The 16,653-nt window shown below is 54.3% G+C and overlaps 1 protein-coding gene across 1 annotated transcript in view; it reads left to right on the top strand.

The window, feature by feature from the left end:
- The first annotated feature begins 2,500 nt into the window (after positions 1-2,500).
- The window catches only part of CDH23 (cadherin related 23), a 392,970-nt gene continuing 378,817 nt past the window's right edge, over positions 2,501-16,653 (top strand). The window contains 2 exon segments of the mRNA XM_060034829.1: positions 2,501-2,567; positions 8,936-9,013. Of these exon segments, the coding sequence (XP_059890812.1) occupies positions 2,501-2,567; positions 8,936-9,013 (145 nt within the window).

Below are 16,653 nucleotides of genomic sequence, written 5' to 3'. Positions count from 1 at the left end.
TGGCTAACTTCACTGCAGCATACGGTAGGCTAATGCAAGATAACAGATGGAAAGTGGTTTGAACAGTTAGAAAAAGGCGTCATGCTCAACCTCACTGGTAGTTAGGGAAATGCAAATTAAAACAACAAGGCCATTCCATTTTTCATGCTTCCAATTGGAAGCCATTTAAAAGAGGGATCACTTCCAGGTGGGCACAGAGGCCCTCTCATACACTTCTGGATGGAGTGGGAATTGCCACAGTCTTTACAGAAGGTAATATGACAGTGGCGAAGAAAAGTTTACATACGCGCTCTGTGTTGTATTTAATTGGCCCATTAATGCCGCTGTTGGAGAACCAAGATTGAGAGCAAAGTCCCAACACAGTTACATGCAGAGAGATGTCCACGGTGACATTGCCTGTGTGGCAAGAACCTGTAAACACTCACATACCCAACAATAGGGGATGTTTGTCTCCATGATGAAACGTCCATACCATGAACTGTTATCTGGCTCTGAAAATGGAGGAGGTGGATGTGGCAGTGTTGACCTGGAGGGCTTCTGTGAATTATTATGACGAGAAAAGTGAGTTTCCTTTGTGTAGAGGGTAACTTCATCATCCTAAGGAGAAACAGCAACCACACCACTCGTACGCCTTTGTAACGGGAACATATCTGCTTGGGTGTGGAGAAAGGCCTCGTAGGGTGCACGCCAGGCCCAAGCTGCCCACTCTGGCCATCAGAGAGGTCATGTTTGGCTCATGAAAATGGAATTATTTGCCAACATTTAAAAATTGAATTCATAGTAAAAACCAAACTTCCAGCTTTTCATTGAGAAAAATCAGAAGCTCTGGGCACACTGCACCCACATTCCCTCTTGGCTGAAATACATCAGCAGCTGCTGCCTTTGGACAGAGTGTTGGCCTCCAAATGGCCATCATTCCCACCACTGGGGTCTCCTCATTTGTATGCCCTGCCTGCCCCTATGATAGGCTGCTGACCTCTGGAAACGCAAAGGGGTGGAAATACAGGGATATGATGGGCATTTGTCTTTTATCTTAGAATCTTTTATTTCCCACGTCACTGTTTCATACTTGGTAATTAGAACATTTTAAGTACAGTATTCAAGGAAAACACGAGGGCACCGCGGACCATTGTGTGCGGTGTGGGACAGGATCCATCCTCCACTTGGCACCCGGCTGGGAGGGGGAGTTGGCTCCAGGTCCGGAACCGAGAGATCTGAGCCCTGGGCCCTTTCTGAAGCCCTTGCCCCGAGGTCTTGCAGAGATGTGAAGTCTCTCCACAAAACCCTTTTCTTCAACTCCCTTCTCCTCCCCAAGGCTTTCCTGATCATTTAACGATGAGGGAGGTGGCATGTCAACTTGGGTCCAGATGCTGACCCCACCACTCACTAGTTGGGGGTCTCTGAGCAAATTGTTTAACGGCTCTTGGCCTTCAGACCTTACCTTGTGAACCGGGGAGGATAACGCCTCCCAGGCGAGGTGCACAGTAGGTGCTCCCTGAAGGAGGACGTGTGGGCCCTTGGCTAGGCTGTGGGGATGCAGAGGTGAGGGGGCCATGAGCTGAGACACGGAGGTGAGACAGCGTTAGCGGAAGGCAGGGATCCCCAGCTGAGGAGCGTGGGCCCTTCCTGGTGTCACTGCTGGTCTCCAGGGAGGCCTGCTCCGGAGCCGCTGCGGGCGTAAGAAGGAACCAGAGGGCCGTGACCCTGCTGTAATGGGACCAGGCAGGCCACGGCCGCGATGGGAGGGAGCGGCCCTCCCGCCGCCCACCCGCTACCCCCGCCCCACTACACTTAGAGATGAGAGCTTGCTTTGCTAAGCCTCTGGCAGCTGGACCCCAGCTCTCTCTAGAGCTTAGCTAGAGACAGAAGTCCGGCTCCAGCTTTCCACAGACTTGCTGGGGGCCCTGGTCAGGTTACCTCCCTTCTCTGTGCCTCTTTGGACGCCATGGCCTGGGGGCTGCTTTCATATCCCAGGTTATGAGATGATGCTGCAGATATAAAAACAGGAAAAGACATGTTCATTGGGCACTTTGGCTGGGGGGGGTGTCAGCACCCGCCTCCTAACTCTGTCCCCACTAAACCAGGTTCCACCGCCCTCAGGGTATGCTGTCCTGGAGGACAGAGGCAGCAGCCCCTCCCTCTGCCCACTGAGCCCCGCATGTGTCACAAACCTGGCCCTGTGCCCCCTGAGCCCTGCCCACAGCCGTGCAGTCGGCCTCCACGAGGGCACAGAGGGGACTGTTGCCCATGCCCTCAGCCCAGTCGTGCCACACCACTCTCAGCACTGGACGATGACAGAACCCCAGGGCACAGACCCTCTCTTCTTCCCCATGTGCCCCGCCCGCCACCCCCCCCCCCCCATCTGCACCGATTCTCTCTCCTCCCTTCTCAGGCCCAATTCTCCCCGAGCTGCAGGGCTGAGGCAGCGCTGCACAGCCTGCAAGAGCAGGCGCTCCAATAGGACGTTTCTCATCCTCCCCTCCTTCTGTCCCCAGGAGCCATGAGGTGCCACGTCGCTTCCAGCTGCCTCGTGGTCTGGCTGTCTGTGCTGATCTCTGGATGCTGTGGTAAGTTCAGTCCTCCGCCTTCTCTCCCCACAGCGAGCATGGGAGGCCGGGCTGGACAGTGTGTGGTTGGCGTTTGTGCTCTGGGACTCTCAAGACCCTGCCTTGCCGTGTGTGTGACTGGGCACTCACTTCCCTTTCTGGGCCTCAGTTGCTTCTGCAGCCCTCACAGGGCTGAAAATACCAGCCATCTCCAGGGCCTGGGACACATGAGGGAAGGGGAGGAGACTTGAGAAATACTTGAGCTCTAAGGGGAGGCATCTGTGGCCGTGAACTGTCCTTCTTCTGGGATGTGGGGACTGGCCCCAGTTCTAGTCCGTTTCACAGTTGTCTTTTGAGCACCTACTGTGTGACACTGTGTGCCCTACTGTGTCCAATTCTGGGGGTATGGAAGAAATGACATTCTCGGGCGCTCAGGGGCTCACCAGGGAGAAAGACACAGATAGGATTGCTCTAAGCAGGGTGGATAAAGTGGTAATAAAGGATGTACAGAGCTCCAGAGAAGCCCATCAGAAGAAAAGATTAATTGAACTTGCGGGCACGGGAGAGACCGAGCCAGAAGGGAGACGTTTCATCTGGGCTCTGAAGACTGAGAAGTCGTTTTAAAGGGGGGAGAGGGAAGAAGGGAATCCTGGAGGAGGGAATAGTTTGAGCGAGGGTGCGGCTGCCAGGAGTCTTCCTTCTCTGCAGGGCGGGCAGCCCTCCTTCCCCCGGCCTTGCAGCAGCCAGGTCAGTGCCAGCTTTAGTGCCCACGGAGGAGGCCAGGAAAGGCCTGGGCATTTGCCTCTCCTGGACACCGGGAGCAAAGCAGCTCTGGTGTGCACGAAGGAAGGCCAGGACAGCAGGCACAGCTGGCTCGGTGTCCCGCGGGACCAGGGTGTCCTCAGGGAAGAGCTATGGGCAGGGCGTGCCTGGCGACACAGGCAAACATATTCCTGAGGGGCGTCAGCTCCTTCTCTCACTCCAGGGAGCCGGGAGCCTCTGGAGGAGACCAGAGCTTCATGCTTGGTGGAGTGCTGCTGGCATCCTGCTGCCGGAGAGTCCCCTGGCTTCCCTACTGGGAGGGATCTCTGCTGGGATGCCCCTGTGATGGGGAGCTCACTCCCATCCAAGCAGCGCAGCCTCAAAGACTCTCAGGGGCAGAGCCACGAGGGATCTCAGACCCTCTTTCCACCCCTGGGCCAGCCACTGCTCCAGATGTCAAGTTTCTCCTTTGTAAAGCCCCATTCAGGGAGGGCTCAGTGAGGGGCACCCGAGACCCTCAGCTCTGACCCTCTGGGTTTGCTTGTTGGTGTCCTCAGACTCCTCAGGGACTCTGTGACCTTGGACACCCATGCCCTCCCCCGCCCTCCCCATTAAAAAGAAATATAACAGGTGCTAACAGCTTGGCTGCCTTCGTAGAAGAGGCGCAGTCTCCCCTTGAGCTCTCTAGATCCAGGCGGCTCACGCATCCAAATTGCAGCAGCTATCATAGCAGTGACGCCGTGCACAGGACACCTCTGGCAGGGAGGCAGGGTGAGAGGGCAGCGAGGACTCTTTGTCTTCATCTTGAGGCTGGGAAACGGTGGCCAGAGAGGTAGAGCGATTTGCCCAGGCCGCACAGCAGCGAGTGGCAGGGCGTACAAGGCCTCACCTGGTCGCCGCGCTGTGCTCCCTGTCCTGTGCACCTTCCCTGTCATGAGTTGAGGGCGGGGTCTAGGGCTGTGCCCAACATGGACCTCAGTGAGAACCATTGTGCCTTCAGAGGCCTGGGCAGGTGGGCCTGGGCTGGGGTTGGGCTCTCCTGGTTCCAGTCCAGGCTCTGCCACTTGCCAGTGTCCTTCAAGCCCTAAGAGGAATCCCCTGCCCCATCCCACGGTTCTGAGTGAAGGCTGTGCTTCCTGGTCTGGTGGATGCCTTGTCCTTCCCACATCACGTGCCTGGACGGCTCCGCTCCTCCACATCTGCCCAGCTTTGCTTCCTTCCGGGATCTTTCCCTTCTTCGCCGCATGTGGAAGACCTGTCATCCAGCACCGCAGCTCGAATCTGCCTTCTGTGTGAGCCTCCCCCTCTCCCTTCTCCCCTCAGGCCTGTGGTGGTTAAAAGCTTGATTCTTGGGCTTCCCTGGTGGCGCAGTGGTTGAGAGTCCGCCTGCCGATGCAGGGGACGTGGGTTCGTGCCCCAGTCCGGGAAGATCCTACATGCCGCGGAGCGGCTGGGCCCGTGAGCCGTGGCCGCTGAGCCTGCGCGTCCGCAGCCTGTGCTCCGCAACGGGAGAGGCCACAGCAGTGTTGAAATAAATACTTAAAGCTGGTGGACCCGCATCTACTTTGTAAGGAAGGATAAGTGTGAGTGGGCCAGGGATGCAGGGAGAAGGCATCCAGGGCAGAACACACAGTAGGTGCCAAAGCAGGGAATGAGCATGCGTGGGGCGGGGACAGAGGGGCGCATCGTGGGCGCGGGCAGCTGGACTCCCGTTCCTTCACAGAAGTCGCTCGTTGTCCCCTCCCCTCGCACGGGCACTCACGTTCCCACTTGGCCGGAGGCCTCAAAGCTCCTGAGGCAGCAGTTTGCTTCTGGAGGCCACAGCCTTCATGCCTTAAAAGTGTCTTTTAAGGGAACAGGCGACCTGTGGGCACCCCCCTTTCCCACCCTCCCACCACCCTCCCAGTCCCCACTGGCAGCCCAAGGCCACTGGGCTTCCGAGGGTGGGAGCCTGTTCCCAGATCACGGTCCTGCTTGGTATGTGGCAGGCGACATACGTCCCCGAGGCTCTGCCCAGCCACCCGTGCGGAGCTCTCAGTGGCTGGTTATCGGCAGGTCCTGTAAAACAAAACGGACGATGAAAACGGACGATGCTGCTGCAGGTGACGTGTTTTCTGGCTGGTTTCCCTCCCATTGCCCCAGCCTGAGCCCATGCCGAATTCCCTGGTCGCCCCTGAGCCTTCTACCCTGGCTCAGCTGCTTTCTGTAAGGGAGCCCAAAGCCCCCAGCAGGGATCCAAAGCCTCCCCCTCTGGCTGAGCAGGCAGCACTGTCATTAATACCAACATTAATAATAGCTACCATTTATCGAGTGCTTGCTGTGTGCGCGAGCATGGCGCTAAGTGCTTTATGTATGTAATCTCATTTAATACTCAACACAGCCAAGAAGTAAGTCCTGTTGTTATCGTTATTTTACACCTGAGTAAACTGAGGCATGGGGAGGTCATATGACTAGAAAGAGGCACAGGGAGACTACAAACAAAGGCGAAGCCCTTGACCACTGGCCTCTGAGCCTTTCTGAGGCTCTTGAGTGTGTGAGGAGCCCCAGGTTCCTCATATGAGAGGGTGGAAGTGTGTGGGCGAGTGCATATGTGTAGTTGTGGTGGTCAGGGAGGGCTTCCTGGAAGAAGGGACATCTAAGGCAAAACTTGAAGGATAAATAGGAATTGGCAAGTGAAGGCAAAAGGGCCAGCAGTCCTGGCCAGGAGAGGAGAGAGAGGCTACAGTGCTTGCAGAACCAGAAATGGCATCAGCTTGGGTGCCTGAGCAGAGGGGGTGGGGGTGGAGATTCCATTAGTTCTGCCTGCTCCCCACGAGGAGGTCTCCAGCAATGAGGGAAGTACTAGCCTCTGTGTTCTTGAGCCTGGCCCAAGCTCTGAGGGAGCCAGGTCAGCAGAAATGAGGGAGGGGAGGGCTGCAGCCCACCCATGTTCAGGGCCCCTGGAAGACCCAGCGGGAGCTGCTTACGTGTGTGCTGCACGATGTCGGCCCCATGTGAGACTGACCAACCCCCCCATCCCTGGTTGGTAGGGGCAGAGGGGGAAGTGCCCTCGTTTGCCTCCTTCTGGGGTGTTTTCCAATACCAACAACCAGTTCTCCAACTCTCCAGACACCGACTGTGTGTCCAACAATTCAGTTCAATTCTGATGCTGTCTACCCAGAGTTAGTGCCAGATTCCACAGATTTAAGGGTTCAGCTCTACTCTAAACGCCAGTGGTGAGTCCCAGGCCACCTGTACTTCTGACCAACTGGCTATAAATCAGGGCTTCCTTCTACCCTTTCTTAGGTTCAGTTAGCTAGAATGACTCACAGAACTCAGGGAAATACTTTACTTACATTTACTGGTTGAATATAAAGGATACAACTCAGGAACAGCCAGATGGAAGAGATGCACAGGGCAAGCTATGGGGGAGTGGGGTCGGGTGGAGCTTCCATGCCTCTCCAGGTGTGCCCTCCTCCCAGCACACGGATGTGTTCACCAACTTGGGAGCTCATCCAATATTGGAAATCTCCCGCTCCCCTCCCCTCCCTAGAGGTTGGAGGTGGGCTGAAAGTTCCCCGTCTTATCACTTGGTCTTTCCGGGGATCAGCCCCTTCCTGAGGCTCTCTGTAGAGACCCCACTCTAAGTCTCCTCACTGGGAAAAGGGAACCCTCCTACCCTGTCAGTGGGAATGTGAATTGGTGCAGCTACTACAAAGAACAGTATGGAGGTTCCTTAGAAAACTAAAAATAGAGTTACCATATGATCCAGCAATCCCACTCCTGGCCATATATCCAGAGAAAACTCTAATTTGAAAAGATACATGCACCCCAGTGTTCATAGCAGCACTATTTACAATAACCAAGACATGGAAGCAACGTAAATGTCTATCAACATATGAAGGCGTAAAGAAGATGTGGCATGTATACGCAATGGGATACTACTCAGCCATAAAAAAGAATGAAATAATGCCATTTGCAGCTACATGGATGGACCTAGAGATTATCATACTAAGTGAAGTCAGTCAAACAGAGAAAGACAGATACCAATGGTGTTGCTTATATGTGGAATCTAAAATATGACACAAATGAACTTATTTACAAAACGGAAACAGACTCATGGACATAGAAAACAAACTTATGGTTACCAAAGGGGAAAGGAGGGGCTGGGGAATTAGGAGTTTGGGATTAGCAGATACAAACTACTCTATATAAAATAAACAAGGTCCTACTGTAGAGCACAGGGAGCTATGTTTACTCTCTTTTAATAAACTATATATAGTAGAAAAGAATATGAAAAATAATATATTTATATGTATGTATAACTGAGTCACTTTGCTGTACACCGGAAATTAACACAACATTATAAATTAACTATACTTCAATAACAATTTTTTTAAAAATTGAAAGATAAAAATAAATCACCTCATTGGCATAAACGTGGGTGTGGTCAGGGGGCTCCTTACGGAGAAAACAAAAGACACTCCTATCACTCTGGAAATTGCACGGAGTTTTGAAGCTCTGTGCCAGGAACTGGGGGCAGAGACCAAATATATTTCATATTATACCATACTACTGAAGGCCTCTGGGGGGTTGCTCAGGGGACAGAGGAAGCCAGCCTTGGGGAGGCTTTGTGGGAGGGACTTGTGATATGGGGGACTCTTCATAGATATGAAATTCCTCAGCCCATGACGGTATCACGCTGTCCCCTTCCAGAGCCAGCCCCCAACCTGAGGCTGTCACAGAGTGGTACAGGGTTACCTGCACAGGCTTCCAGGTCTGGGTTCCAGTGCGGCCCATGCCACACTTACCAGCCGTGTGACCCTGGGCAAGATCCTAGTTACCCCCTCAAAGCCTCATTTTTCTCAGTAGTAACATGCAGACGTGACAGCACATGTTGGACCATGAGGATTGGTGGAGATGGTGTAAGCGGCTGGTACGGAGGAGGCTTCCATAGATGGCAGCTATTATCATTGTTGTTGTTGTTATTATTGTTGTTATTAATCACGTGGCATCAGCTGGCCACTCCTTCACACAACAAATAGCTGCTGAGGGCCTTCTAAGTGCCAAGTGCTGTTCTGGGCACCAGGGTTGCAGCACTTAACACAGCAGACAGCCCTTGTCCTTGCCAAGCTCCCAGTCTATCTACAGCTGGGAGGCCCAGTAGACATACAATGTGAGCCACATGTGTGGTCTTAAATTTTCTAAGAGGCGCATTAGAACAGAAACAGGTGAAACTCATTTTAATAATGTATTTGACTTAATCCACTGTAGCTACAATCTTATCATTTCCACGTCATCAGTATAAAAGACGAATGAGATATTTCACACCCACTTTTTCGTACAACATCTTCAAAATCCTGTGTGTATTTTACACGTCAGCACATCCTAGCGTGGACCAGGTCTCAATAGCCACACGTGGCTCGTGGCCTCGCTGAGCGAACGACCTGACAGCCTTCTGCCTGCCTACTGGCGTTACTCCCCATAGGCCTCGAGGCAGAACGGCGAGCTGCCAAGGTCCTGGAAAGGTGTCTTCAGCACTGGATGCAGGTTCAGTGCCCACCGGAGCCCCTACTCTGTGCCCCTTGCAGAACGCATGGAGCTGGCACGAGGGTACTTGACTGATGCTCTTGTCCTCTAACTTCCAGGCCAGGTGAACCGACTGCCCTTCTTCATCAACCACTTCTTTGAAACATACCTGCTGATCAGCGAGGATACGCCTGTGGGTGAGTTGGCGCAAGGGCTGGTGGGCAGGCTGGGTGGCGTGAGGTGGGCTCCTTTCCCACAAGTGAAAGGGATCTTAGCGATTGAGCTGATCTTCCCCCTGTTATTGGAAACTCTTCCATGGGGTCCCAGATGGGTGTTCGTGTGGCCTCTGCTTGGTTGCCTCCAGGGATGCGACACTCATTACTTCCTGTGCTGGCCTATTCCAAAAGAGAGGAGTTCTCAGTGTCAAAGAGTTTATCACATTGAGCCCAAGTTGCTTGACTTTCACTTCCGCACTAATTTTGTCCTACAAAATGCCTCGTTCTTCTTCCTTGTGAAAATTTGAAGATGAAAGCTCTTGTAGAGTTTGTTTTGTAGCCTTTTGTACTTTTCTGTGATTACTGAGTTTTCTGCACTGAGTATGCCTGTTTTTTTGTCATTAGAAAAAAAAATTATCTAGGAAGTGATCACGAGCATCCTGGTACCCGCTTCTCACCACCCGCCCCCAGCTTGAGTCACCTCATCACCCAGGTCTATCCTCACGAGCCCCTCCCGAGGGCCTGGCTCCTACATCTGCAGCTGGAGGTCGGCACGCATAGCCCCATGGCCTTAGCTCAGCTCTAGGGACCCTGAAGCTTCTCAGGAAATGGGGTTGAATTGAACAAACCCATCTTGCAGCTGTGCTGACGGGAAGGCACTAGTTCTTGTGAGCATGGAGGAAAACAGCGCCAGGAGGTGCCTCTCACCTCCACCAGCACTCCCTCTTGTGTCCTCTCATTCTCGTCCGTGTCATTTTAGAGAAAGTGCTTGTAGTCTGGGGCTTCTTACACTCAGGTCTGCCTGCTTCACGGGTATCAGGGTGGGGCTGTGGGCCAGAAGCAGCGAGCACCGGCAGCCGGCACGGTGCATCTTTCTGGAGCATCACTTACACCTGAAAATGAAGCAGGATGGCTTGGAGAGGGGAGGGCTGTGAAGATACTTAACTAGTAGGTCATTTCAAGTACTCTTTCATAGTGTAAGACCAAACATAGATGCAAAATTCTTCAAAGAAAATCTCTGCTTGAAGAGGGGAGCCTTAGTGGGCCCCAGACTCTCCCCTACTGTTTGCAGGGGCGCATGAGAAGCTCCCTGCAGAGGTCTTTCCTTCCACTCTTCCTTCTTGTGTGGGTAGGTGCTGGGCACAGCAGGTATTCTGACTATTGTGGGGATTGGCCCCATGGCCCAGTGACACTGTCTAGGGCTGTGGGGACCCACTGTGTAGAAAGTGGCCACTCTTTTGATGATTAGCAGCCCCATGCATCAGCATCGTGAGGCTGGATTTGGGGATTGGTGTTTGGGCATCTGGGTGTTTGAAGTGTCCAGGAAGGAGGCAGATTGCCTCTCTGGAATGTCCTTCCAGAGGCTTAGCTCACCTTCTGAGGGGTGGAGAGGATGGCCGGCAGTCCCTTGGGGACCCTGCTGAGCTGGTTCCTCCCTTCTGAGTTGGGTCAGGGGGTGGTGTTTGTGGCTGGCTCCTCCGCAGGCCCAGACCTGGTGTGCGGCTGGCGCGGAGGCAGCAGAGAGGTGCCCAGTGCCTGTGGATCCATAAAAGATGAATGTTAGCAGCGTTTATCACCACTAGGGGTTCTGCTCTTTCCAGTTCATTCATCAGTTTATCAGCTACAGATGGGGTGCCCCCTGTGCCAGGCCTGGGTGCCGTGGATTCAGAGAGGAATGCGACCGAGGAATAAAGAAGTCAGCGTCGCGGGCGATAGAGGCTAGGTTGGCTGTCTGGTTAAGCCCCAGTGGGGACTGAAGGGGGCCGAGTCGTGCCTCTGGGGGCAGGGCAGAGCAGGAGGAAGCAGGAGAGCTTAGGGGGAGGTGGTGGTGGCTCTTGAGCGGAGTCCTGAACGGGTCCTTCCCATTGCTTCACACACTATTTCCTGTGGCTGATTTTTATAAGCGTCTGTGTGAACCTCATTCTCCTGGAGATTCCTTTGTGGTGGAGGCAGTATATCTGGGACAGGCAGGCCCCTGAGGCAGAGGTGTGGCCAGCCACTCACTGAGCGGGGCTGCTGGTGGGGAGAGGCGAAGGCCCCCTCAGGTGAGCGGCGCCAGCCCCGTCACCCCATCTGTGGCCCTGCGTTGCCCTGCTCCGCCCTGAGTGCCTGTGCTGCAGGGAGGGTGACGGGGTTGGGAGGGGCGGCTATTGCTCGGCCAGTGCTGGCGGTGATACACCCTGGGCTGGACGCCCCCAGCGAGCCCTCCAGCAGGCCTTGCTCCAGGTACCTTTGGCTCTGGTTCTTGATTGTCTTTTGCACACGCAGGCATCAACTGGCCTCCAGGAGTAACTCCCAGGACTCAGCCCCATTATGGCTGTGTTTGGCAGTCACAGAGCGGGGAGGACGGGGAGGTGCATCTGATGCGGTGGGGATTGATCCCTGGCTCTGGGAGGCCGCAGGAATGAGAGAGGGTTCAGTGAGCTGGAAGACAGCTCTGCTCATCTGTCTGGGCAGGGGCCAGTGCTGAGCTGGACCACACCCTCCTGCCCTCCTCCCTTCCTTTTGCATCAGGGTGGGGCAGCACAGCTCTGCCCTGAAAATCATGAGCCCAGTTTCTGTTCCTTGCTGTGTGGCGTTGGGCACAGTGCCTCCCCTCTCTGGGCCTCTATCTCCCCATCTCACCAATGAGAGGGCATTGGAAAGATGGGCCCAGTGGCCTTGAGCTGGGGCAGTCCTGCTAGCCCAGGGTGTCACATCTCTGGGCCCTCAGATAACACAGCCCTGGAAACCTCCACTGAGTGCTGTCACCTACTTGCCCTGGGCCATTCAGAGGATGCATATGGACTGACGTGGACAAAGCAGGGCGCATACCTCTGACCAGCAGTGGCCAGGGTGAGGGTAAGGGTGGAAACAGCTTGGCAAGGAGACTGGCCCTTTGCCTGCCATGTGGAATGGGGTGGCCTAGAGACTTGACTTTGAGGCTTGCCTCTCACTAACCCTTTGCTCTCTGAATCTCAGTGCTCCAAACTGTGAAATGGGATGGAATAGTCTCCTTTCTGGATTGTTGGGCTGTATACATACACTATAGTTAACTCCAAAGCTTCCACACCTAGAATGCTTTGTTGTTACACAAAAGAGGACTTATGTGTGTCCCAGGGATGGCTGGTTGGACTGTCCTGCTAGCCACGGGCTTGCAAGGGGGACAGACAAACACATAGGTGAGCTGGGTCCAGTGGGGTGGTTGGTACCAGTGGCTAGAGCCAGAGACCAAACTAGTCTGAAAATGTCAGCTTACCAGAGGAATAGGTCAGAGCTGCAGGCAGACCAAACTTCCAGCTCTGGGACAGATTATCCGGCTTCTGCTTGGACCCCCAATGAAGGGGAACTCATGATCTTACCAGGCTGCTCACTTCTGTGCTGTGGGGACAGTTCTGGGAATGAAAACGTCTTCCTAATGTTACTATGAAATCTGTCCCTGCAACTACTACCCACTGCACCTAATTTTGACCACTGGAGCCTTACAGAATAATAATGATAACATAACATATGATATACTATATATATATAATATATATTATTATACTAACAATGTTTACTGAGTGCTTGAGGCAGTGTCCTAAGCATTTTAATTCGTTTTTAAGTTCCTTTTAAGAATGGAAGGTAGAGTTTGATTACAGGCTCTATCAGAATGTAGTTTCTGTGAGTGTGCTCTCCTGGGTTAGAGATTGGGACTTTCATTCACTCCAAACCTTCTGAGCCTTCCCATTTTTCATGCTCTTGCTCAGTTTCTGACCGCGGGCCAGCGGCCACGTGCTGGGGAGCGCAATGGGAAGGTACGGCCCAGCCATCTGAAATCCCGTGCGGAGGCTGCATGTTCCATCTCTGTCTCCTCCTATCTCAGCTTCCAGTTCCCTCTGCCTGATGTTCTTTTTGTAGACCACCTCCCATCTGGAAAAGACAGCAGCCAAATGAAGTCATTAAGTAGCTCTGCCTTCCCCTTCCAGGCCCCCCTTGTCCCTGTTTGTCTTCTGCAGACGTGGACTGGCAGCAGAGCCCGGCCTGGGCGGGGCAGAGCAGGAGCACAGTGGAGACGTGATGCCTGGTCAGACTGGTTGGCATAGCCCACACCTCGGCCCTGGCTGTCGGCAGCAAATGGCCTCATGGCACCTTTAGGATGAGGGACAGGGGGCAAGGATGCTGTCTCCGATCGCCCTCCCCAATCCACTCCAAACACTCCACCAATATTGCTCGTGTCGGGACCACCGACCACCTCCCTGTGGCTGAAGCTGGCCGTTAATCCTCAGGCCTTGTGGCCTTTCAGCAGTTATCTTTATTTCCTCCGGGACATCACCTCTGGCTGTGCTTTCTCAGTCTCCTTTGCCTGTTCCTCTACTTCTCCAGGGCCTCTTGGCACAGAGGGCCCCGGGGCCCGGCTCCTCTGTCTCTCCTCTATGCTCTCACTCCCGTGCCATGCCTAGTCTGGCAGCTCTGGGTACTACCTGTGTGCTGACAGCCCTGAGGCTTCTACCTTCTGCCTGGGCCTCCTCGCACCAGAGATTCTAGGCTCATACACCACCTCTGCATCTGTTTCCACGTGGATGTCTAAAAGGCAGAATCTATTTCCAGAATCTTCTCACTTCTCACCGCTTCACCTCCTACCACCACAGGCCAAGTCTGCATTATCCCAACAGCTTCCCGATGGTCTCTGTGGTCCCCCTGCTCCCTCTGCCCTGCTGCAGCCTCTCTCACCCTCCCAGCCAAGTGGTCCTTTTCAACCTGAGACAGAGCCTGTCACAAGGTCAGCTCAAGTCCCTTCACCCACCTGGAATGAAAACCGTGCTCTTAAATGGCATCGAGGCTGTTTGCAGTCCAGGCCCTGCTACCACTCAGACTTCACCTCCTTCCCCACACCCCCAGCTCGCTCCACTCCAGCCACACCGGTCACCCTGCAGTTCCTCGAGCAGGAAAGGCGAGTTCCTACCTCTTGCTCCTTTTTCCTGGAACGTGATGAACCTCCGTTGGTCAGTCAAGTCAGTTCACATGCTGCCGCCTCTGTGTGGCCTTCCTGGCTTTCTCCAGGCGGAGTTCAAGGGCTGCTTCCTTTGCTTTCTCCTTCTCTATTAGTCCCAGTCGCAGTGCTGTTATTACTCAGCTGCTCATCTGTCTCCCCTGTTGCCCTGTGAATGCTTCCAGGTGCCTGGGCCATCTCTATGTCCCCTGCCCACCCCCCCACCCCGTGCCTGGCTCATGCCTGGGGCTTGAGGTGCCTTGGGGGAGGAGTGAAGTCTGGAGTTCGTGAGTGCGAGGGGAACCTTCCAGGGCAGGGGCTGGGGCTGGCTCCATGCCTGCTCGCCATCCTTCTGGAGTCTCAGGCCAGGCGCCCCCCTCCCCAGGGTATCAGGAGCGAGGTGTTGGTGATGACAGGGATGGCTGCCCAGGGAGAGCGCCCAGGAGAGCATGTCTCCTGTCACCCCAGCTGCCTGCCCACCCCAGGCTGTATGTGGCATATTTGCTGCGGACCCTCGGGGCACCGAGCCCTGGCTGGCCTCCAGGGAGGGACACAAGCAGCAGCATGAGACCTGGCTTGGAGGCACCGAGCTGACCTAGGAGTTCTGAGGGGGTGGAGGGCATCTAGTCCGTCTACCTTGGCTGCCACCCCAGTCCTCACTCATCAGGTCCTGGAGGGGGACAGTGTCCCTTGGGGCTGGGTCCCAAGGTCACTCCTCCTATCCCAATTCTGAATACCGCCAGTCCAAATCCTCCCAAGCGCCTAGAGAAAGGAGTGAGAGCTCTTTGTCGTGGCCTGTCACCTACCGCTCCTCACCTGCTCACCATCACGGGGACCGCTCAGCACCCCGACACCTCAGCTCTGTCTCGCCGCCACACCCTCACCCGCGCTGTCCCTTCGGCAGGGAGTGCCCTTTCCCCTTCCCTACCTGGTGAATCCCTGCTCATCTTTCAAGGTGTAGCTCAGATGTCACCTGTCCTGGGAGGTGCCGTAGCCTCCGCCATCCCGCACCCTCTGTTTGCTTTGAATTCACCTCTATGAAAGCTCTTAGCAAGTCCTATCATGGTTATTTGTGTGTAACTCCCCATCGGCTGTTCATTTTTACTTACTATCTTAATTAATATCAATGTTACAATTAATTATCATTTTGGTATTTATGTGTAATATAAGATTGTAGAACGATACTATTAGCTAGCGTTTATTGACGGCCAGCCTCCGACCAGAGCCTCACAGTGAATCCCAGAGAAGTGGCGTCATGTCCACTGTGCAGCCCAGCAAGCTGAGCCTCCTGGCACGTGTCCTCTGCGCCAAGCACAGTGCGTGGTACAAAGTGGGCCTCAACAATCGCTGGTCGGATGAGTAGAGGGATGAAGGAAGAATGAAAGGCTGAGTGGATGTTCAATGTCTTGCCGATTCCCCTCCCCTTGGTCCTGGTCCCTCTGTGTGTCACCAGGGTGGTTGCTCATGGAGCCGACTTCCCCAGGCAGACCCTCCCGGACCTCCAAAGCGTCTTGAGCCTCAGTTCAGGTGATAATGCCCGCACTAATCACCTACATGGCTAAATTAGCCTTGTCAGGAGCCATTAAGGCAGGAGCTCGGGACTCATTAGGATGCATCAGGCCCAGGCAGCGCCTGGCACCACTGCCAGACGGCGCTGATTAATTTCTCTGCAAACTCCATCAATGCCCAGCTGTTTCGTCTGGACCCAGCGAGAGCAATTTTCAGGTGGGCTGACCCGCATCGGCGGTCTCGGTAGACGGAGGAGCTGTGTGCCTGCAAGCACGCAGACAACTCGCCGCAGGGGCAGGCCCCACTGGGCGCAGCGTGGGAGATGCGGGGATGCTGACATGAATGGCGGGGGCGTGGGCAGCACACGCTCAGGGATGGCATGACGTCCAGGCATGAGGCTGTGGAGCAGATATGAAGAGGGGCAGGTTAGAGGGGAATCTGGAAGGGAGTTGGGTCTTTCCTGGACCATTCTCTGTACCTGGTGTCCCCCGGGAGGGGCTATTTATCCTACCGTGTATCCCTCTTCCCTTGTCTCAATAAGGGGAAGAAATCATCTCTCGGGAGAGGATGGAGAACCACAGGATGAGAATGAGTTTTTCCTTAACCGGAGTGTTCCTTAGGACCGCCACAGGGAAGAGGGGGTCATTGTCCCACAAAGCAGCTCCCTGGCAAGGGCCGGTGGCAAAACTACAGGAATTGAAGGGTTAGAGGGACGTGGATATGAGGAGTCCAGTGGGGGTGGTTCCCAAACATCATCTGGGTGTGTGCTCTGAGCATGGTTTGGGCTTTTCCGCCTGCCGCCTGTACAGAGGCAGTGTAGCTCAGTAACAGATAACAACACAGACAAAATTAGAGTGCCTGAGACAATAACAAGTGCTAAGGAGAAATAACCGTCTGTGGTTGAAGTTAAAGTCAGAGGTACACAGTGGTAACAGCCTGTATTCCTCACCTTCACTTTTACCCCCCACCCAAGGATCCTCAGTGGGCCTGCAATGAACAGCTAGGGCCTCCTATAGGACAATTTGATGATCGCTAGTCAAACACTCCCACTTTACAGATGGGGAAACTGAGGCCCAAGTGGGGAGCTTGCACAAGGGCCTCAGAGAGTTACTGTTGGATTCCTGCCCTAACTTCTCACACCATCTGCAAAAGATATCCAAGA

The sequence above is a fragment of the Delphinus delphis genome, chromosome 16 (assembly GCF_949987515.2).
Source record: "Delphinus delphis chromosome 16, mDelDel1.2, whole genome shotgun sequence".
In the NCBI taxonomy this organism is placed as follows: domain Eukaryota; kingdom Metazoa; phylum Chordata; class Mammalia; order Artiodactyla; family Delphinidae; genus Delphinus; species Delphinus delphis.
Note: the sequence above shows the minus strand (reverse complement) of the source record. Positions and strands in the feature narration are given on the sequence as shown.